Genomic DNA, 21,361 nt, shown 5'->3' with positions numbered 1-21,361 from the left:
AATCGATGTTGGAAGGGCCAAACAGCTGCCTCTGCCGAGACTCTTTAAACTCCAACCTGGTGGAACTTGCAGCCGCATGCGGGAGAGAGCCAGGGCGGGGAGCATGGCATGCACAACTTTTTTTCCTCCTGATTTTCTTTTTTTCTTTTTCCAGCCGATTTACAGCATGCCTTTTTGCACTGCTGCATGGTGGGGACGCGGTCCATCCGCAGAGCCAGACGGAAGCAACTGGGCATCTTCCTTTGACAAGTGACCCTGGCCCACTGCCTTCTATGCAAGACGCTGCCTCCCAATTGCATAGACCCCACGAGATGGGGATACACAGCCTTCTGGCTATGGGTTAGGTGGCCGAAGCAACCCCCAGACCCCCCCCGGGAGGGAAGACAGGACACGGCGGCCACCGAGCGCTTTTGAGTCGCTGTGGGGCGCAGCGCCCTACCCCCGATAACCCATGGCTCGAGCGCCGTGTATCTGATTTATACCACTCGCACACAGCCCTGGAACCCGTGGGGCGAGCTGGGGGCTGCCGGGGGGCTGTAGGGACGGGGTGAGGCAGGACGAGGACCCCCGGGCTGCTGGCGGGGCAGGCGCTTTGAGGCCAGCAGCGGAGAGAGGGGTGAGTCGCTTTCCGCCGGCATTCCTGGGTCTGTGTGAGCAGTGCTATAAATCCGCAGCAGGACAGTCTCTCGTGTATGATTTGCCTTGATTAACGGGTTTCCTGTTCTTTTCCTGTTTGTCCGTTTGTTGTTTCTTTCTTTCTTTTTTTTTATTTTTTTTTTTCTTTCTTTCTTTCTCTCCTGTTCCCTGTACTATTTTGTCCGTACGTTGTTTCCGCTCTCTGGGAATGCCTCCTTCTCTTTCTCTCTCTCTCTCTTTCTCTCTCTGCATCTCCCTCCCTCCCCTTCCCCCTCCATGAGCAGTGGCCGAATCCATTACACTGAGATGTATGAAATGCTGACTCTTATGTCACCACCGCTAGGCCTCGGCAAGAGATGTCCTTCCAAAGTGGCCTATAAGGTAGATCAACCCTTCCTTCTACGGGGGGCTAGAGCCCGGCAGGAGCTGGCGGGAGGTGGGGCTGGGGGAGCCGGGGAGGCACCGGGGGCTTCCCACCCGTCCTCAGCTCCTGGGGTGTGCCCGCAGGGGTCCCGGCCACGCTTTCTGGTCTCCCCTGCCCGTGCAGGTGATGCTGGCATCGTCGCTTGCAAGCCTGGGGAGCTGTGGGGTGGAAGACCCCTGGGGGAGAGCAGGGAGAGGGGCAGAGGAAGGGGTAGCCTGGAGGTGGAGAGGATGAGGAGCGGCCCCGTAGCACTCTCAGGAAGGTGGGATGTTTTTGCAGGACCACGCTGGCCCAAGTTCATCCCCTGGGCTGGCAGCCACCCTATTCCCAGCCAGCTGAAAGCCTACGGAGGTGGGATCCCACTGGGCTGCAAGGATACAAACCACAGGAGCAGCCCCGTGGGGTGTGAAGAGCCAGGCACATCGGCACGAGACATCCTAAGGACGGCTCGTGCGGGGCAGACACCAGAGCCAAACCTCTGAGATTCCCCCCTACAGCTCCCGGGGCAGCCCTGGCCCTGTGGGAGCAGAGCAGGCACCCAGGGAACCCTGAAGGATTTGGGGTGGGAGCCCCTAGGACAGGAGCCGGCGCTGTGCAGCCACGTGCTGCCCGCCTGGAGCGAGCTGGAGCTTTCCTTGGCTGCCCCTTCTCCAGCTCTCGTGTGTTGGTTCACACGTGTGCCAGCCCCCCAGGAGAGAAAGGGAGGGTTGAAGGCAGGGAGAGGACACGAGGAGCCGGGGGATGAAGGACTGGGAAGGGAAGGGACGACCCCAGGTGTTCTCAAAGCAAAATATACTCTCTGGAAAGTGGATCTGGTCACTTCGGTTTGCACCCCGCCTGCCCGGGGTGGGGAAGGAGCATGGCGTGTCTAACCTGCCTTGGTTGCCCTCCTCTCTTTCCTCCTGCACTTTTTCTCCCCCCTCCTTCCCCTTCCCCACCCTCGGATAATTCGGACCCTGTGCATGTGCTGGCAAACTTCATCTCTGAAAGACGCAAAAAGGGGGCGCCAGGATGTAGCATGCGAGAGGAACCGAGCCGAAGTCCCCGCAGGTTAGGGACCCTCCTCTCCCCTGCCCCAGCTGGGAAGGGTTGAGAGCTGGAAAGCCAAACCACCCGGGAACGGAGACCTGAGCCCCCTCTCCCCCTCACGAGCATCTCCGACGCCTTGCTGGCTCAGCGGCGTCTTCCCCAAAGTGCCGGGAGGTGCTGCGGCGGCCCCGTGCCAGCCTTGTTTTTTGGGGAGGGGGCCCAGGGGCCGTTCCTGGGGCGCAGGAGGAGCCCTGGAAGGCAGTGAGCCGGTGTCCTGGGGTGGAAGGAGCCGGGGGCGGGGGCGGCGGGGTGATCCTTGCCCTTCTTTTTTGGCTGTGCTGTTTTGACACTCTTTGTTGCTTTTTATTTTTATTTATTTATTTTTTATTTCCTGTTAATTTCCTTTTCTTTTTATTTATTTTTTTTCTTCCTTTCGTTTAACGTTTGATTTCTTTTCCTCCAGCCCGGTCGATGTGTTTTTCGATATTGTTTTCCGTCCGCTGTTTTCTTCTCTCTCTTGCGCAGAGACTGGTGCTGATGAACATGCCCGTGGCCGAGGACATGACGGTCCACTTCACCTCCACCCTGATGGCGCTGATCCGCACCGCCCTGGACATCAAAATCGCCAAAGGTAACGTCGGGGGGTTGAGAAAGGGCAGAGCAGGGGGGTTTGGGGGAGGTCCCGTGGGCATCACAACAGCCAAAGTGGGGTTGAGCCTCATGGATGGGGGTGATGCACCCAGGCAGGCAAATATCTGCCTCCTTCTGCAAGAGAAGCTGCTGCTAGAGAGCAGAAATGATGCCCAGAGTTTAAAGGAGGAGAAGAATTTCCTCTTTGGTGCAAAACCAAACCGAGGAGGGAGACAGTCCCGTGTGCCTGGCCTCCTAGGGCTGCGGAGCAGAAATCCGTCTCGCAAGGAACATTTTATGTTCAGAGCAGAAAAAAAACCTGCTTTGTTGTTGTCGCTGAAAACGCTCTGATTCATCGGATCAAAAGCTTTCTGCGGAAACATGCCACTTGCAATAAATCGTCCCCTGGGAACAGCTCAGAAAATCCAACCCAGGGCGAGCTCAGCAGAAGCCCGGTGCGCAGCCCGCACCCTGAAACACCAGGTTTGAACCCTGGCTGGATGATAAAGCAGGGATTTGAGCCTGGCCGCGTTCCTTCTCCCAGGATTTACTCCCTGCTTTGGCACGCGTTAGCAGGGCTTTCAGCACGGCAGATCCCTGCGCCGCTGGCCAGAGAGCTCTGCTCCCCTCCTGCTCGAGGATCTCAGCCAGGCAGAGCTGCTCTTGCACCAGCACATGATCCGCTCCCCAGAAAAGAGAAAGTGGGGCAGCAGCAGGTGTGTGTGGGCTGCAGTAGGATCGGAGCCGCAGAGACGGACCCAAGGCGAGCTCGAGGATGGCAGCTTTGAGTGGGAGGGCAGGGGATGGGAGGTGGCGGCACATATGGAGGGGATGGCAGGAAAGTTTCCCCGCAGGAGCAGGAGAGCCGGCTGGCTGATGCAACGTGGCTCTCCCAGCCCCGAGAGCTGGTTTGCTGCTTGTCTTTGCGAGGGGGCCCCTCTTCGGGGTGGGAAGGGGGTGTTGGGATGGGCCCAGGCGCCAGCTCTCGGTGCGCGCTGACCACTGCTTCCCTGCTGTTGAAGGTGGTGCAGACTGGCAGCAGTTAGACTCCGAGCTTCAAAAGGAGATCCTGACCATTTGGCCTCACCTGTCTCAGAAGATGCTCGACCTCTTGGTACCCATGCCAAAAAGTGAGTCTCTGCCAAGTTCTGCAGCCCCGGTCCTGTCTGGGGAAGAGGTGGGATGAGGGCTTGTGCTCGTGGGAGTCCTTCTGAAAAAAAAAAAAACCCTTTGATGAACCCAGAGTTTTCCGTAAGTCATCTCTGGAGCACGTAGGGGCAGGAGGCAGAGCATCACTGGGCTGATCCACGCGGTGGCTGAGGTTGGGAGGAACTGCTGGAGGCCACCTGGCCCAACCCTCCTGCTCAAAGCTCCTCCACATCTGATGGTGGCCTTGGTGGGTTATCGTGGTGCTGCCAAGCCACCTCCATCTCCCCTGAGTACCCGGGTGTTTGGTGCCCTCTCTGCTCCAGCACCGAGCAGATTTTGAGGGCGACCACAGCAGGGCTCTTCCCGAGGTGAGCGCTGGTGCCTTCAGACCCGCAGTTCCTGTTGCCGTAAAAGCATCCCCCCTTCCTTCCCCTGCTGTGCTCTCAGCCTCTGACCTGACTGTTGGCAAGATCTACGCAGCCATGATGATCATGGACTACTACAAGCAGAGCAAAGCCAAGAAGCAGAGGCAGCAGCTGGAGGAGCAGGTGAGCTGCCCTGTTTGTGCATCCTCAGCGGTGAATGTGAGCACCCCATCGCCTTCCCAAGCGGCGGAGCCGTGCTTGGCAAAGCGCAGGACGCTCGTCTGCATTTCGTCCAGGCTCAGCTTCTCCCTTTCCCCCATCACAGAAAAACGCGCCCATGTTCCAGCGCATGGAGCCCTCCTCTTTGCCGCAGGAAATCATCTCAAACGCGAAGGCTCTGCCGTACCTCCAGCAGGACACCCTCTCGGGCCTGTGAGTATCGCCCCGAGGAGAGGTGAGGTTTTCCTGCAGCTTTTCTGCTCCTGGAAGGGGGAACGCTGAGGTATCCGCACGGACACCTTGTAGCAGGAGCATCCAGCTCTAAGTGCACGCTCTGACCCCAAACCGTTTCCACCCAAATTCTGGCTGCAGGACAGCACTGAGCCTTCCCTCTTGCTGTCCCACGGGGTTGTTTTTCACACCAGCTCCTGCACTACGTGAAACGGGTTTCTCCTGCAGGCTGGGGTGGCGCGGAAGCTGGGGGGCAGCCCAGGTGGTGCAGGGCCAGGGGGGGACCCCAGCACCCTGGCTGAGGGCAAGGAGATGGTTGAATTACTGGTGCTGCATTTGGGATGGCTCCTGGCTGCCATGGGACCTGCGGTGCCGCTGTCCTCTCCTTCCCGGGCACCATTTGAGCTCTCCAAGGTGCATGGTGTCTGCCCTGGGGGTCTCAGCCTGGGGGGTGAGCGTGGGGACCCCCAGCGATGGCAGCACCCCGTTTGTGCTCTCCCTGAAGCCAAACCATCCTTGCAGGAGCAGCCGGAGTGGGTTCCCCTCGCTGAGCCCACTCTCGCCGCAGGAGATCTTCCAGCTGGCGTGCATGGACCCGGCCCACGGGCAGTTCCAGGAGCACCAGTCTCTGGTAAAGTCACGCACTGCCTCTGAGGTGCTTTTCTGTGGTCCCAGGAGGACGCTGGTGGGCACGGGGAGGTGTGGGACCGTCGGCGTGGTGGGCTCTGGCCCCTCGCCTCCTGCAGCCGGAGCCACGAGCGCGGCGCGATGCCCTGCAGTAAAATATCCTTCTCTCCGCAGGCTGCTCTTTTTTCCCCCGCTGAGCGCTCGTTTCAGCGGGTCACCCCGTGCTGAGCGATGGTATCTGATGTTTTCGGATCCATGTTCATTTTGTTGTCAGTGCTGCTGCCCCCCGAGCCGACGCGAGCTCCCAAACCGCCACTCCGGCGGGTGGCAGCCGTGTCCGTGTGTGTGTGTGTGTGTATATACGTACACATATATACAGATACATATACATATACATATCTCTGCCTCTCCGTGTCTGTGCGTGTGCAGCCCTGCACCACCCCGACGCCCGTCGGGCGCGGCGCTGTGCCCCCGTGCGTCCCCAGCCCGCTCCGTGTCCCCGTGCTCTGTCGCACCCTGTGAGCTCTGTCCCACGCACACGTGTGGCCCTCCCTGTCCCCGCTGCCACGTCCTGTGCCAAATTCCCCTACGTTGGGAATTGGGAAGGAGGCAAAGCCCGGGAGGACGGGCTGATCCAGGCAGGGCTTCCACTGCCACCATCGGAAGGAAAGAGGTGCGAGGTGGGCATCAGATGAGCGTGAAGGTCCCCATATGGGCTCACCTGCACCAGGCTGTGAAATGCAGATCCTTTTTGATCCTGACAATCTGTCTCAGACCCTTCTGGCCCCCTGTGAAACCCAGCCCTGGTGGACCCGGGCTGTCCCCTGCAGAGCCGCAGGAGCAGCGCGCTGCCGTGACCCAACCCCATCCCAAGAGCGTGGCTGTGTGTTTGTTTCCAGGAGCCAGAGGTTAGGGAGTTTCAAAGAGTGCAGCCCTCTAACCGTGGCAGCTACCTTCCCGTGGACACTCAGGACCACGCTGTCTCTGGGAGGGCCTCCTCCATGCCTCGTCTCACTGTGGATCCCCAGGTAAAACCAAGCAAAGCCCCCACGGGTGCCGGGTCCGAGCAAAGGTAACGCTGGTGCTTCTCTCCACGAGGAAGCCACCCAGTGGTCCGTGGCTCTATTTCCCCATCTTTGGGGTGCCTCACAAGGAGGACAGCTGCTGTCCCCGTGTCTGGTGGGGACCAGCAGTGGAGAGCAGCCAGGAGCACCGAGCACCTGGTCCATGGTGGAGCAGGACCTGGAGCAGGGCCCCCAGGCAATGGGGCACCCCTCCTTTCCTCCAGCCCCAGGCTCTGGGTGAGGTTTTTGGGGTCTCTGCCCGGCTGTAAGGTCCCAGAGGATGAAATGCCTTCTCCTTCTTTTCCCCTTGTCGCGCCACATGTGCTTGTCCGCATGTGTCCTCGGACAGTCTGTCCGGGGGAGCCCAGGCCACATTTCACCTCCTCGTTTGTCTGCCTGGTTTCTCTGTTGTTCTGTCTCATATTCAGCCTTGGCCGAGGCACGGGAGCTTTTTGGGGGGTCAGGTTTGCAACCCTTCACCATGAAGCCGGTGGTTTCTGACAGAGGTGCAAGCACCCCGTGTGGGTGCGGGTGCAGCGTGGCGCTGCTGCAGGGTGTTTTGGGGACGTGAAGGGAAAGGGAAGCTTTTTTTGGTGGACTTCCCTGAGCATTTGGCAGTGGGGGAAGACGGTTGGGAGGAGAGGAGGAAAGGAGACAGGGAGAAGGACTCAAGGTTGGAGAGGTACAAAGCTGTTAAAGCAAAGCAAAGGAAAATATATAAGGGGGTGATGCTTTCCACAAAACATATGAGAATGCAAGCTAGAAGGAAGGGAGAAGGTAGGAAGAAGAATGGCAGAGCAAAAGGAAAGGAAAATTGATAAAACAACAGTGTGCGTGGGGAGAGAGGGGATGAGTACAGGGCAAGGGGACATGGGGATAATACAGGACCAGGGAGGGATGTGTAAAAGCTGGGAAAATAACCACTGGAGAAGGCAGGGCCCTCCCTGCCTCCCTTCCCTTGTAATGATGTATTTTTCACTGCCACTGTTTGCTCTGCTGGTCCTGTTTCCGAGGCGGGAGGGATGCCAGGACAGCACCCGTGCTGTCCCCGTGCCATGGGCAGGATGCTGCCGCCCCTCCTCTGGCACCTGGCCGTGCCGCGAGCCACGCTCGCACGCTTTGCTGAGCAGCACGCTTCAGCTCAACCCACTTCCCTCCTGCCCCCGATCCGTGCTGAGATCATCCTGGGGGACTGTGCCCAGGCTGGCCGCTCCCCAAAACCTCCCCATTGCGTTAAGGAGCTGCGGGTGGTGGTGGGGGTCCTGCTGGAGCATCCCACAGAGCTCCCACCCTGGTGCTCACCCCGTCCCCGGCCGGCCGGGGCTGCTTGCAGGTGGTGACGGACACCAGCTCCATGCGGCGGTCGTTTTCCACCATCCGGGACAAGCGCACCAACACCTCCTGGCTGGACGAGTTCTCCATGGAGCGCAGCAGTGACAACACCTACAAGTCCCGCCGGCGCAGCTACCACTCCTCGCTCCAGCTCTCCGCCCGGCGCCTCAACGCCGACTCGGGTGAGTGGGGTCAGGCGGCTGCGAGCCCCTTCCCATCCCCAAAAACCAGCCCAGCACCGTCCCTTCTCATCCCCGCTGCTGGGGACGGAGAGCGGGGACTGATGGGGTTTGCTGCAGGCCACAGGTCCGACGGGCACCGCTCGGGCGGCAGGGAGCGGGGCCGATCCAAAGAGCGCAAGCACTTGCTGTCCCCCGACATCTCCCGCTGCAATTCGGAGGAGAGGAGTCCCCAGGCGCACGACGAGTCCCCGGAGCGGCGGCGCGAGTCCCGGTCACCCAGCGAGGGCAGGTCGCAGACACCCAACAGGCAGGTGGGTGGAGGAAACCTTCGGAAGTGCAAAAGGAGGCTTAAAAACAGAGCTCGCTGCCAAAGCTGGGGAGATGAGCCCTGGTTGTGGGGGCTCTGCTGTGTCTCTCCTCCCGGTGGTGGCATCTATCCGTGTCCCCTGGTGTGGCACTGGTGGGTTGGGGATGCCCGGTGCGCCCTGCGGTGTGGTGGGGAGAGGGGACAAGGGTCTTGGTGCCTCTGGAGCCAATCCCACCACCGTGGCACCTGCTCCCTGCCAAGGCTGGGGTGTCCCAGCTGCAAAAGCTGGAGATGGCAGCGCTCGGAGCAGAGGGACCGGCAGCCAGAGAGCAGTTAGCACTTCCCACCACGGCTTTGCAGACACCCTGCTCTCGCTGGCCGTGGCACGCCAAAATCTTTTTGTGCTTTTCGCCACCGCGAGCAGAGCTCAGCCCCTGCATTCCCCCTCGTGTCTCGGTGCCTTGCAGGGAACGGGCTCGCTGAGCGAAAGCTCCATCCCCTCCATCTCGGACACCAGCACACCCCGGCGAGGCCGCCGCCAGCTCCCCCCGGTGCCCCCCAAACCGCGTCCCCTCCTCTCCTACGCCTCCATGCTGCGGCACGCCGCCGGAGACGCCTCGCCGCCCCCCGAGGAGACCGAAGGGGGGTCCCCGCTCCTCTCCAAGGAGCCCAACGCCGCCGGCTTGACCGAGTCTTCCAGCTCCCCGGCGGGGAAGCCGAGCCGGCCGTCCACCCCGCAGCGCTACATCTCGGAGCCCTACCTGGCCCTGCACGACGACTCGCACGCCTCGGACTGCGGCGAGGAGGAGACGCTCACCTTCGAGGCGGCCGTGGCCACCAGCCTGGGCCGCTCCAACACCATCGGCTCGGCCCCGCCGCTGCGGCACAGCTGGCAGATGCCCAACGGGCACTACCGGCGGCGGAGGCGAGGGGCCGGGCAGGGCGTGATGTGCGGGGCCAGCATCGATGTGCTCAGCGACACCGAGGAAGACGACAAGTGCTAGAAGGCTGCGCCCCCCCCGCCGCCGCCGCCGCCACCGCCCCCGCCGCCCTGCCCTCCCCAATGCATGCTCTTCGCCGCGCCTGGGAATGAAACGAAACCAAAACCAAACGCAAGGGGAAAATGAAAAAAAAAAAAAAACAAAAAAACAAAAATGAAAAAAAAAAAAAAGAAGAAAACCCAACTGACCGGAATGGGGAAAAAAAAAAAAGTCTTTGTGCAAAAAAAAAAAAAAATTAAAATCTGTCGACTTTCATTTATTACGATCACTTTTTTTTTTCTGCACAGAGAAGCATTTGACCGGAGGTGGAGCGGCCCCGGCCGGGGACGAGCAAGAGCCCCAGGACCCGGGAAGGCTCGAGACGATGGTTTTCTGCTCCCCGCGGCCGGAAAAACCCCAGCAAGGGGGTCCCAGGGCTCAGTCGCTCGGGTTTGTGCTGCCGTGGCTTTGAGCCTCCATCCCCGAGGGTCTCAGACCGGCCCGGGGAAGGGGCGAGGTGCGGGGGGCCAGGGTGCACGAGGCGGCTGGGAGCGGCTGTGCCTGCCCCTGTGGGCCACGCCAACGCCAACTGGTTTGTACTGGGGCAGACGGGAGCAGCGAGGGGGGCTCGGCGCTGCCGAATGTACCCCGTCTGGCAGCGACCTAGCTGTATTCCTACACGGAGAACTAACTCTAGGTGTGCCTGTGCGTGTACATACGGTATGTGTGTGTATATATATTTATATGCTGTATATATAAAGATATACACATACATGGATTCGTTTTAGTCATCTGACCAAGCCTCTGCGGGGTTCGCTGCATGTCGGTGGATGTGACGGAGAAGCAGGGACGTCCTCCTGGTCCCCTTGTCCCCTCGGTCCCCTTGACCCTTGGCAATCACAGTGGTGGGAATCGCGCTTTCTGCCTTAGGGGTGGCCCGGCCGTGCTGTGTGGTGGCAGCGGGAGCGGGATGCCCCATGCTGGTCATTAATTAATCTGGTAATTACATGGCCCCGTGGTGCCCGGTGGCCCGCCCTGGCTGTGAGTTTTGTCTGTGGGGAGCCAGAGCATGGCCATGGGGAGCAGGAGGGTGCTGCGCCCTCTGGAGCGCTGCGGGCCGGAGGTCTGGATGGTGCTGAGTTGGTGCCCTCAGGTGGTGTGTGCCCGCCGGGGAGGTGATGAACCTCATCCTGCCCTTCTCATGCTCTGCTTGGTGTCCCCAGGGCTGCCCCCGGCACTTCTGGCCGTCCAGGCTTGGCTTTGGTCCCCGTTGCTCCCCACCGAGAGATGCTATGGGCACGCACGGCCCCGCTCCTGCATGTGCAGATCAGTCCCTGCCCCCAGGGAGCTCCCCCAGAGCTGCTCTGCTTTGCAAGAAGCAAATCCCGCCCCGTGCCGGGCTTCGTCATGAGCCAAAAACCCTTTTTCTAATGGCCAAAGCGCCCTCTGTTCACCCAGGAAAGGGGTTTCCGTGGTGGAACCAAACCCCTACTGCCTCACTGCCCGGTGGGTGCACCTCTGCTGGCCCTGCCAGCCCCTTATTTTTTCTGATCGGACACTTCCAGCTGCAAAATGGTCCCCAAAGTTCCCCCAAAAAACCCTCTGTCACTGTCCCAGCCTCCGTGTTTGGGGACGAGCCATGCCCCGTGGGGGACAGGGACGCAGATGGGACTGGCAGTGCTGCAGGAGGAGATGCTGTAGGTCCCTAAAATGTAGGTGCTGGCATTTTCTCCTTCCAAAGGCAGCGAGGAAGAGCCCGAGGGCAGGGGAGGAGGCAGCTCTTCATGTCTGGCGCTGTGACCATGACCACCGGTGGCAGGGACTTGGGCGTGCAAGGAGGCGACGTGGCACCAGTCGGCGAACCCGAGCTTTGCTACCTGAGAGCTGTGTTGTACCAACATACGGAAACTGTACAAAGCAAACCAGAGCCTGTTTTTTTTTGTTTTGTTATTTTTTCCCCTTGGGGGGCACGAAGATGCCCCGATCCTGCCTCTCCCGCAGCAGCCATCGCTCCTGCTCCCGCAGCAGGCAGGGACACGCGGGGACCAGGCGGCGCCTCCAAAGCAAGCCTGCGAAACCAAAAAGGACCCCGGGAGAACCGCGGGAAGGACTCCGCCGAGGGGGGAGCGGAACCAGCCCCCGGGCACTGTTGCAGCCCGCGTCTCTCCTTTTGAAGTCGCTGGACTCACGTTGCTGCTGCACGACCTCTCTTCCCTGGCTTTTTGGACCTTTCCTCCAGCTCCGAGCCCCCGACCCGCCGTCGGTGGTCGTTTTTGACCATGGGAGGGAGGAGGGGGACAGAGGGGCGTGGGGGTGTGTGGGGAGATGGGGCAGCCCCGGAGCATCTCCCCTTGGGGCCGGCCGCCCCCTCCCCATCCTCGTGTCCCCCCTGAGGGTCTCAGAGGGCAGAGACCCCCGGTGTGGCCGCCAGGAGCCGAGGGGGGGTGGGAGATGTTCCGCCGCCAGGGCGGGATGTTGTAACAAACCATGCTCGTTCGGACCCAGACAGGGAAGCGGACCGACGGGCGGCGATGTACAACTTCAATGTTTTTTGTCAAAAGGAAAGAAAAATAAAACCTTGTTGTAAAGAACCGCCCCGCGCCCTGTCTGTGCTGCACGCGGAGGTCGGGTGCTTGCAGCTCCTGTTGCCCGGCCTGGAGCTTTCGGGTGGGTTTTCCACCAAAGATGCTGAAATCAGGGCTTACGTCGCTCCTGTGCAGAGCTGTTGGAAGTGCTAAAAGTTTTCGGGCCAGCCTGCAGGCAGAGGGTGGAGCTGCTGTGGTGGTGCCCTTTGTGCATTTTTCCTTTTATTTCCCATCACTGTGCTACATTCTGGTAGCCTTATGAGGAGCACGGCTCCTCCTTGGCGAGCCACAAGTCTTGCGTTAACATTTTTTAACTTTTTTTGGCTTAAATCTGAATTACCCCAAAGGCTCTGGAAGCAGGACTGAGTGTGCGGGTCCCCAAGGGATGTCCCTGAGAGGCTGATACCACGATGAGACCTCCCTGTGAAGGTGATGGATGGTATGGGCTGAGTGCTTGAGCCCCTCTGCTGCTTTCCCGTATGTCTAGGGCTGTGGAGAAGACCCCCAAAGTGATTTTTGGGGGAGGCAGAGCTTTGCCCTAGCGAGGGAAATGGGTGCTGCAGAACGGGGAGCCTCTGCTGCCGGAGAGGCAGCGCTCTGCTGGCAGGCACGGAGGCTAAAAAAAAAAAAAAAAAGAAAAAAAAAAAAAAAGAAAAACCTTGACAAATGGAACAGAAAGGTTAAAATTATCCGTACATCATCTGAATAACAATGGTGATGCAGATTGTACCTGCCTAGAATAGCTCCAGGAGACAGGGGATAAATCGGGAACAAAAGTTCCCCGGGAACAGATGCTGGCGGGGGCGCCGGGGCTGCTCCTCCTGGCAGGGCCCTGGGGAGCCGTGGGGACACCGGTGGCACCCAGAGGTGACCTGTGGCTGCTCCGGGTCCCCCTGCAGAGCCAAACGAAGGCTCCGGGTGCATTTGTCAGCGTGCCAGACCTCGGTCCTGCTGGCAAAGGCATCCCCGAGCAGCCCAGGGGCCGGTGCTTTCCGAGCAGCTGGGAGCTTTTCCCGAGCAGCTCGGAGGGGAGCTGCCGGGGGTGGTTCTCGTCCACCCCTTCCCTTTCTCATTCCTCCGGTGGTGCCTACAGGCGCGCTCTCCCGGTGCCGAGGATGTGTGTGGGCTGTGAAGTGGGGCTGTGCTTGCTCACGCTGGGAGCCACGTGGCGGGCTGGCCTGGGCGAGCACCTGCAGTCTGTGCTCCTCTCCTCGAGCAGCCTGGGTTTTAGTTATTTTCATCCTTCCCCTGTCCTAAACGTCCCTGGGCAGCGACCTTCCTGCTGCCCTTTGCTTGGTGCTGTAGTGCTGTGCTGTGCTGAGCTGCCAGGCCCTACGGGAGCAGGTGAAACACCACGGGGCTGCCCTGGAAATCAGCCCCGATCATCTCGAGCTGGTGAATGCTGCCTGCTGGGAGCACTTGTGGAGCTCCTTCGGGTCACCTTGGGCTTTACAGGAGGAGAGAGAGGAAGGACGGGGCTTGTCCTGCCTCGGTACCCACCACCCCTTCTGGTTAAATGGCACAGAGCAGGGAAGAGCTCCCCAAAAGCCTCAGTTTCTCCCTTTCCCCAGGTCGAGCTGCCATGGGCACGATGCTCTGACATCCCAGGGAAGGCATGGGTACCACCCGGGGAGCCAGGGGTGAGGACGTAGGGGTGCCTTCCCAAGCCAGCCGAGTGCTCCCTCCCACGCTGCCTCCCCCGGGACCCAGACAGTCGATTCACGGAGCACTCTGCCATAGCTGATGCGATTTGCAGATTGATTTTCGCAGATCTGCTTCGCGAGCGTTGCGAGCGATGTGTTTTTTCCTTTCAGAAACGGGAGGAGCAGAGGAAGGAAATAAATCCAGGGGCTTTGCCTCCCAGCAGGGATCGTTCCTGTGCTCAACTCAGCAGGCAGTGCCCTGTGCGGGGGTCAGCACTTGGGGACAAAAAGCTGCACCTCTGCAGCCTCTGGATGAAGCAGGGGTGGCCGTGGCTGAGCCACCAGCCCACCCTGGTCCCCGGGGCGTTGAGGTGGGCTTGCAATCCGCTGCTCATTTCCTTCAGGTCTCGAATCAATCGGCAAAAAAAGCAGTGCCATCACACCTTAAAAATATTTTTCTCGCCAAGGTGTGGGTTTCACTTACACAGGTGGCATTTTGGGAGGACCTGTCCCAGCCTGAGCGCGTGGTGTTACACCATGGCAGCAAGTCTCGCCTCTTTTTTTTGCACATCTGGGAGCCAGCGTGAGCTTGCAAACGTGCTGCGAGTTAGCAAGCCCTCCCTGCCCCTCGGGGAGCATCGTCTCGCACCGTGCAGCAGGAATAGCTGCCTTGTGCGACACAAACGGGAGCAGAGGGGTGCAAGAGGGTGCTGCGGGCAGGGGGAAAGGACCCGGAGAGGTGAGCGTACTTTGGGAACTGCTGGTGTGCTCAAATTGAGGATTTCCAGGAGAAATCTGTGTGCTGTGTTCCCTCTCCTCCCTGCTGTCCTGGCCTCAAGCTCAGGTGCCTGTTCCCTGTTCCCAGCAGCTGTGCGAGCTGAAGATGCTGCAGGTGTGTTGCATGAGCCCCTTAGGAAGGAATTACACCTTATTTTTAGCCACAGATGGCTTTAGCCCCGGTGAATTAACTCCGAGATGTTATTACAGGCTGTGGGACCAGCTCAGGTTTCAGCCTGGGGAGGAAGCAGATCAGCGATGGTCTGTGGCAGTCTCCTCCCAGCTGAAACGAGGCCAGAAAGCTGCTTTTGCACACTCTGCCCCTTCCCTCAGCCCCTGGTGCTGCAGGGTGGGAGGACGCTGCCCCGCAGGGGCTTGGGGCAGGGGGAGCTCGTTTGGCGTCTGTATTTTTCCACGAGCTCCCCTTTCTCTGCGTCTCTGTGCCGTGGATGAGAGCAGCCCCCAGAAGCCCGAAGCAAAGCCAGGCCCCTGCGTGCCGCAGGCAGGCGGGAGCAGGGGAAGCCGTGTCGGCACCCTCGGTGCACGTGGGGACAGATGTGAAACGTGGCTGGGGTGCAGCCTGGGCTTGAGCACGCTGCCCCTCGAGCTGCCACGCTTTTATTTGCATTTCCAGGGCTCTGGCAGGAGCAGCGAGTGGCTGTGGGTTTCTGGCTCGCCGCCCCGCTGGGGCAATCTGGGCGCTTGGCAGCCCCGCGGCTGTCCTGGTGGTTGCACAGCGGGGCTGGCTCGGAGCAGCAGCTTGGGAAGCTGTGGGCTGGACCAGCTGGCTGGGTTTTTTTAGTGGGTTTCGGTCCGTTAAGCTGAACCTCAGCCTGGCTTGGCTTCTCTGGTGCTGCTGGTTGTGGATTAAATTGTGTTCAAGCACACGGTGGGCGTGGAAAGGGAAGGAGGGCAAAAGCAAAAGGGAGTGGGGAGAGCAGTAGGGCTGGAGATGCCCATGCAGGCAACCCTAAAAGCAGGAGGGTGAGGCTGAACTAATGAAAATAAAAGGAAAAACCACAGCCTGATGGCTGCTCTTTCGCACCGTCGTAGCGCTGCGATGCTCGTAGGGCAGATGTCTGCAAGGTGGCACCACAAGGCCCCCGAGCACCCCCTGATGCTGTCCCCAAGCCCTGGGCTCGCTGCTGTGTGTGGCACGCTGACAGCTGGACCCACTGCTGGGGGGCCATCTGGGCGCACAGGAGGAGGTGATGCTCGCTCCCTGAACCACACCGGCTCAGGGTGCAGGAAGCAAATCCTATTTAATGAAGGCAGGAACAGCCCCGTCAAGCGAGGGGCTTTGACTAGAGGTGGCTACCGAGGCCAAAACATCGTGGCTCTGGTTCCAAGGGTGAGTTATCTGGAGATGTGAGCTCAGTGCTGCTGAGAGCAGCTGCTCACGGACAGCTCGCTGCTGTTAGGAGGCAGCCTGGGTGATATCTGGGCTGCTTCTCCCCGGCTGTGCTCTCACGCTGCTGGGCTCCCCCTGAAAACCTGCGCTGCTGCTGAACCTCAGCCCCGCCGCCCTGGCTTCTCTTTTACCTGTAGGTTTGTGCAGATCCCTCACTCCTCCAGAAATAAAAAGAGGCTGCACGGCAGTGGCTCTGCAGCACGTGAGCCCTGCGGCTGGAAAAGATGAGTCAAGGTGCTCAAAGAGGCTGCAGCTGTGGGGAGTGAGCTCAGCCAGCGGGGGCTGCCGGGAGCAGCAGGGCACGGATCCCCCGTGAAAGGGGGCTTCTGGCATTTTCCAAGCCCTCCCATCCGCAGCATCTCGCAGCAGCCTCCCCCGGGCAGCTCGTCATCTCCCCGTGCTGAGCAAGGCAGCGCAGCGGTGCCGCGTGAATCACGGCAGCCAGCAGAGCGCACGGCTGGAAAGGCGCTCAGGCGGGCGTGGATTTGGGGACAGGGCTTTGGTCGCTTGCCCTGAGCCGTTCCAGCGAGCACGGCGTTCGTGCTGTTTAATGAAACCTGCCCTCGGTCTGTTGCACATCCTCCTGTCCCCATGTGGCAGCTGCGTGCTGGGGTTTGTGCCGCTCTGACCACCTCCCTGCCCTCTGTCTGGTGAGCTTAAACCAGTATCCCACTGGTGGTGGGAACTGGTGCACGCTGGCCCCTTCCTGCTGCTTTTTTCCTGCCTGCTGCCTGTCTTTGCTGCTCTTTCCTTCTTCTGGAAAGCTGGGGAAATAGTCAGGAGTTTGCAACAGTTTCCTAAGGAGCCTCTGCTCTGATTAAAGGCAAATAGGAGAGGCTCTAATTGCATCTGTGCTTTTATCTCCTACCAAGGCACCATGGTTTGTGGGGAGAACGAGAAAATCCTGGGTACCCGGGGCCGAGGAAACTTCTCCAGTCCCTGTGGCTCACCAGAAGCAGCAGGGCTCACTGCCTTGATAGCTCTGCTGCCATCAGCAGCATCCCAGCTCGCATCCAGCACGTGAGAGGGGACCCTTGGGCCCAAAGGGAGGTTTGGCAGAGGGGTGGCCACCGGCACAGGGCTGTGGTCCTGTCCTACCCAGGAGAGCAGACACGGCTGGGTGAATCACAGCATAAGTGCTGCTCCACCGGAGATGTCACCTGGGGAAGGATGCGGGTGGGGACAGCCCCAGAGGGGGTGCCCAGACCTGCCAGCAGCAGGGCCACCAGCCCTGCACCCATAAGGGTTGGGGTCCTGCCGTGACACCCTATTCAGCCCCCTCTGGGGCCAGGGGGCTGCTGGATGGGTGAGATGTCTCCTGTGGTGCACGAGGACGAGCCCTTGCGCGTTCCTCGCTAACCTCCCTCTCTGCTTCATGCATTTTCTAAGCAAATCTCTATGGAAACAGGTGCTGTTGGTAATGAAGCCTCCGTTTTTCACTCTGCTTTGCTGCTCGGGAGGAAGGAGGGGGCAGAGACCTGTGAAGGGCAGGCGAGGTTTGGGTTTGGGCAGGGAGAGAGGCTTTGGCTGCCCTGGCGGAGACGGGAGCTGCTTTGGCATCCCTCGGTCCTGCCCTTGCTGGAGTGAGACGGGGGCTGAGATCAGCCCGAGCCCTCCTTGGCTGCCTTGGTTTTTGGCAAGGACTCGATGTCTGGCTTGCCCAGCCCTTCCTCCTGCCCCAGCTGGGTGGGGGAGCGTTGAGGTGTTGAACCAGGGGGAGGGCAGAATATTACCTAGAATTAATAACACCGATTTCATGTCTCCCCAGCAAGCTGCCAGTGCTACAGGCTGCCTCGAAAGTCACCCAGTGCTGGCCTTGGCTCAAAATACAGCCAACAAGGCACCACGGGGACCAGGTGAGCCCCCTCTGGGGGGCTGGAAACCACCCCAAGACATGAGGGCACACGAGCCCCTGCCGCCGTGGGACAATGGAGCTCCGTCATCCCACAGAGCTTCCTGCCCGCAGCCCGCTCCTCCCCGGCTCGTGAGCTTGCTAACTTGCTTATTTTTGGGGAGGGTGTGTGTGTGTATGTGTGTGTGTGTTTCAGGAGGAATTCAGCACCAGATCAGCACTCTCCCTGCACCAGGCAGCAGCGCGCCGACGCACGCTCGGAGCTGCGGGAGGGAACTGTGTTTGTCGGCGCCTGCTGCAAGACACCCTTGATATTCAGGGCAATTCCAGGGGATGCTGAACCCAGGGGATTTTCAGGATGCTCCGGGCTGTTTCTATTTCCTGCCCAAAGTAAGCTTGGTCTGGAATCAGGTGTAAAAATCCTGGGGTGCAAAGGGGAGCCCAGGCGGGTGCCCAGCCCTCTGGGTGGCCAGGAGGGTCGTCCACCCATCCAGGTGCCCATGGGTGCTTGGCCAACAGGAGGGCACCCTGGAAGAGCTCTTCTTCTGCCTCCTTGCTTTTCTCTGAGCAATTCTTCCTGCTCAGACCAACCCAGCCATGTGCAGCCTTCCTGGCTCGCTCCAGACCACATCCCTGCTCCGCTGGAGGTGCCAGCGCTGGTATTTGGGGACTGCCAGCGCCTTTCAGGGGCACCGAGCATGGAAAATGTTCCCTTCCCACTCCTGTTTCTGGGAGAATTGTATTGCTTTAAGAACAAGGGATTCAAAAAATAACACTAATGGTGCTTTCTTCCAAAACGAGTCAATATTAGAGTCTTTGTGGCTCTGCTACAATTACAATACGTGATTACTGGGGTTGAAACACTGGTTAATTACCTAGTCATTTGTTGTAATGCTCCCAATTAGCTTGTGAAAGCGTAGCAAATGCATTACTTCACACCTGTTTTTAATGGCTTGTACAAGGTTATTCATAGATAGTGGAAGATAAACCATTGTGCACGTGGTTTTAGGGTAGTATTGCATTTTGCTGCTTCATTACGTGTCCTTCTTTAGGCTGGGGAGGGCAGGAATTCATACCCGAGATGAGCTGGGCGCCTTTTGCTCATCTTTCACGGCTTTGCATGGCTTTCAGGGTGGGTGTGGGAGCCCAGCAAGGTTCAGCCTGCTGGGAAAATGGCTCAAAAAGATGTCCCCCAACATCGCCCACCTCGCCAAGCCTTGCGAAGTGTGCTTATCCTGTGCCAGAGGGAGCAGAGGAAAGGATTTTGTGCCCAGCTGTCCCCAGCCCTGCTTCTGCTTGCGGCCGCTGCGCACTGCCTGATTTCGTGCCCACCAGAACGCGCGCGTCGAGGCAGTGTTTGCCCATACGAGTGCCTGTTTGCCCACACAAAGCATTTGTACATCTGGCTTGGCAGATTGGTGCACATGCAAAAATGGGCAAGGAAACACTGAGGCCTGGATGGCAAAGCGGGGCTGGTTTTCTTCTTTTTCTAGGGAAGGTGCTGCTCGCAGGTACCCAGCTACAACTGCGTTGAAACGTGCCCTTCGCAGGGATTTGGCTCCTGGTTTTTGCACTCTGACGGTTTAAATTTTGCCTGTGTTCAATGTGGTAGGTCATCTGAAACATTTGTTAGCTTTTTGCCCCTACAGCTTTCTAATGAGCCTTTCCTGACCTTGGCGTGGAGCGTGTTTCTGGACGTGGCTCTCTTGGCCTCCTCCATCTCCCATTCCCCTCTCTTTTAACCCAAGGTCTATCAAAGCCTCTCTGCAACGGCTGAGATGATACATGGGTGTCTAGGTGCTGCTCCTCGTCTGATTTCCTCCCTCAGCAAAGCCATGCTCGAGAGATTATCCCAGCCCAGCTGATGGTTTTTAACCACAATGGCCATGAAACTCTCCATTATGCATCTCCAAGCTGCTTAGCGATAAAGTGGGTGGAGAAGGAAGCCACGTTTCCTGCTCAAAGAGTGTGTGGGAATACCTTTTCAAATGTTAATTTCTCATGTTTTTCAAACAGCTACCCGAAGGCACTGGTCCGAGCAAGCGCCGAGAAGCATGTGCATATGCAAACCAGCTACTGACAGAGTAGGATTTAAGAAGTCTGCAGAGAGATTTGTTGGTGGTGGGGGGGGAAGGAAGCAGAAGGAGCTGTGGGAGAAAGCCTGCCACCGTTTTTCCCCCACTTAAAAGTTAAAATGAGGTGTGTGTGTTTTCCCCTTATCTCCTGCTGGGAGAGAGGTGCTGGATGTGAAAGCCCAAAGGGAGAGGGACTCAAACACTCGACATCAAACCCAACGCTGCTGAATGTCCCTCTCCCAAATCCTTCACCCTACAGCACCCAACATCAAACCCAACACTGCCAAATGTCCCTCTCCCAAATCCTTCACCCTACAGCACCCAACGTCAAACCCTGACCCACAGCAAAGCCCCCATGCAGGGCTGGCCTTGGGTAAGTGCCCAAAGGACGTACAAAGCCACGTATCCTCTATTCTACACCCAAAGTAGTTTGGTTCCCCCAATATTAAGATGTCCCACTGCAAAATTCTGCAACTTCCAGGACTTTATTATTGATAAAAACCCTTCCTGCAGGAGCCGCCCAGGCAACGCTTGGCTAATTGTCTGTTGTTAATACATATCCTGGGGTGTTCAGTTGGAGCTTTTGCTTTAAAAACAGGAAAAAAAAAAAGAGTAGTGTGTGATTTTTTTTGTTAATGCAGATCTGAAAGAAAAAAAAATCTCTTGGGTCTGTACCCACCGCAAGTTTTAAAGTGCAGAATCTATGTCTGTTATTGAATAAGAAATGCATGCTGACTGCCAAATTTCAGCATGAAAGCAGCCAGAAGCTATCTGGGAAAAAAAAAAAAATGTTTTGCAAATACCTTTTGTAATTGTAAAAATTAAAAGGAAAGAAAAAAAAAAATAGAAAGAGTTCACCAGTCATTTATTTCTAACCTTTGAAAAATAAGAGATCTTGCATAACTCAGAGCCCAGAACGACATCTAAGCTAACAGACTCTTCAAACGTGAGTTTATGGTTTGCATCCTATTCCTCGCAGCCAAGCAGTGTTGTAACCAGTGTCCCTTCATTTCCAGAGGTCTGATGCCATTTCCAGGTCTGACGCCAAGGTGCTGAGCACAACTGAGCGGTGACTTTTTTGGGGATGAGGATCCAACGTCCCTTCACCTCCTGCAAGGTAAGGAACCACAGCCTTGGTTATTTTTTCCTGGGAGGGTTTTGCTTGCGTTTTGGACAGCCCTGGGACTGTAACATCCCCTGTTTTTAAGACTGGAGGTTGTCATTGTCGAATGGGGAATGCAGAATTGTCTGATGGGGGTACAACAGGTACAGCTTTCCCCAGTCTCAGTGCCCCAGGTGTGGGACTGCACAGCTGATGTTGATGTGCTTTCCTCACCTTGGCTCTCCTGGGAGCCCCTCCTGCCTTACTCAGCTCCCACTCTACCATCAAGCCACTTAACACACAAAAAAGAAGCCTTCATGATGCACAAAGCAGAGGAAATCACTGGGAAAGGCTCTGCAAAACATGCTTTTTTTTTTTTAATTTTTTATTAGAGGTCAAGAATTTCACGACCTAGTGGAAGTCACGAACAGTACGGGACCAGGCATTTGTAACAGTTGGTGCCTGCTCTGTGTAGCTGCTGCTGCTAATATCCCCAGATAAATTCTTCTGTGACTAATCTCTTGGAAAGAAAAACATAAAGAAGCTGTCACATGAAACGAGATGATTTTGATGTTTGTTTTGTGTTTATAAACATAAATTCTGCCTCTTGGGCTGTGTAATGTGCTTTATCTAAAACCCTGTTAGTCTCTGGCTAGGAAAATATTTGTTTGCTTTCTGTCCTCGTCCCATCCTTCCATCTTCCTCCAAAAGCCAGCCAAGATGTCCTTATCCTTCCTTTTG

The 21,361-nt window shown here is 58.1% G+C and overlaps 1 protein-coding gene across 1 annotated transcript in view; it reads left to right on the top strand.

The window, feature by feature from the left end:
• The window catches only part of CACNA1E (calcium voltage-gated channel subunit alpha1 E), a 63,200-nt gene extending 53,135 nt beyond the window's left edge, over positions 1-10,065 (top strand). Inside the window, exons 39-47 of the mRNA XM_082766470.1 lie at positions 2,615-2,720; positions 3,742-3,849; positions 4,316-4,416; positions 4,559-4,665; positions 5,206-5,314; positions 6,210-6,338; positions 7,708-7,888; positions 8,006-8,199; positions 8,663-10,065. Coding sequence (XP_082622596.1) covers positions 2,615-2,720; positions 3,742-3,849; positions 4,316-4,416; positions 4,559-4,665; positions 5,206-5,314; positions 6,210-6,338; positions 7,708-7,888; positions 8,006-8,199; positions 8,663-9,199 — 1,572 coding nt within the window. The 3' untranslated portion in view covers positions 9,200-10,065. The remainder of the gene's footprint in view (positions 1-2,614; positions 2,721-3,741; positions 3,850-4,315; positions 4,417-4,558; positions 4,666-5,205; positions 5,315-6,209; positions 6,339-7,707; positions 7,889-8,005; positions 8,200-8,662) is intronic.
• The last annotated feature ends 11,296 nt before the right edge of the window (positions 10,066-21,361 follow it).

This window comes from Aythya marila, assembly GCF_965140915.1.
Source record: "Aythya marila genome assembly, chromosome: 8".
Classification (NCBI taxonomy): Eukaryota; Metazoa; Chordata; class Aves; order Anseriformes; family Anatidae; genus Aythya; species Aythya marila.
This window is presented reverse-complemented; position numbering and strand designations above follow the sequence as displayed.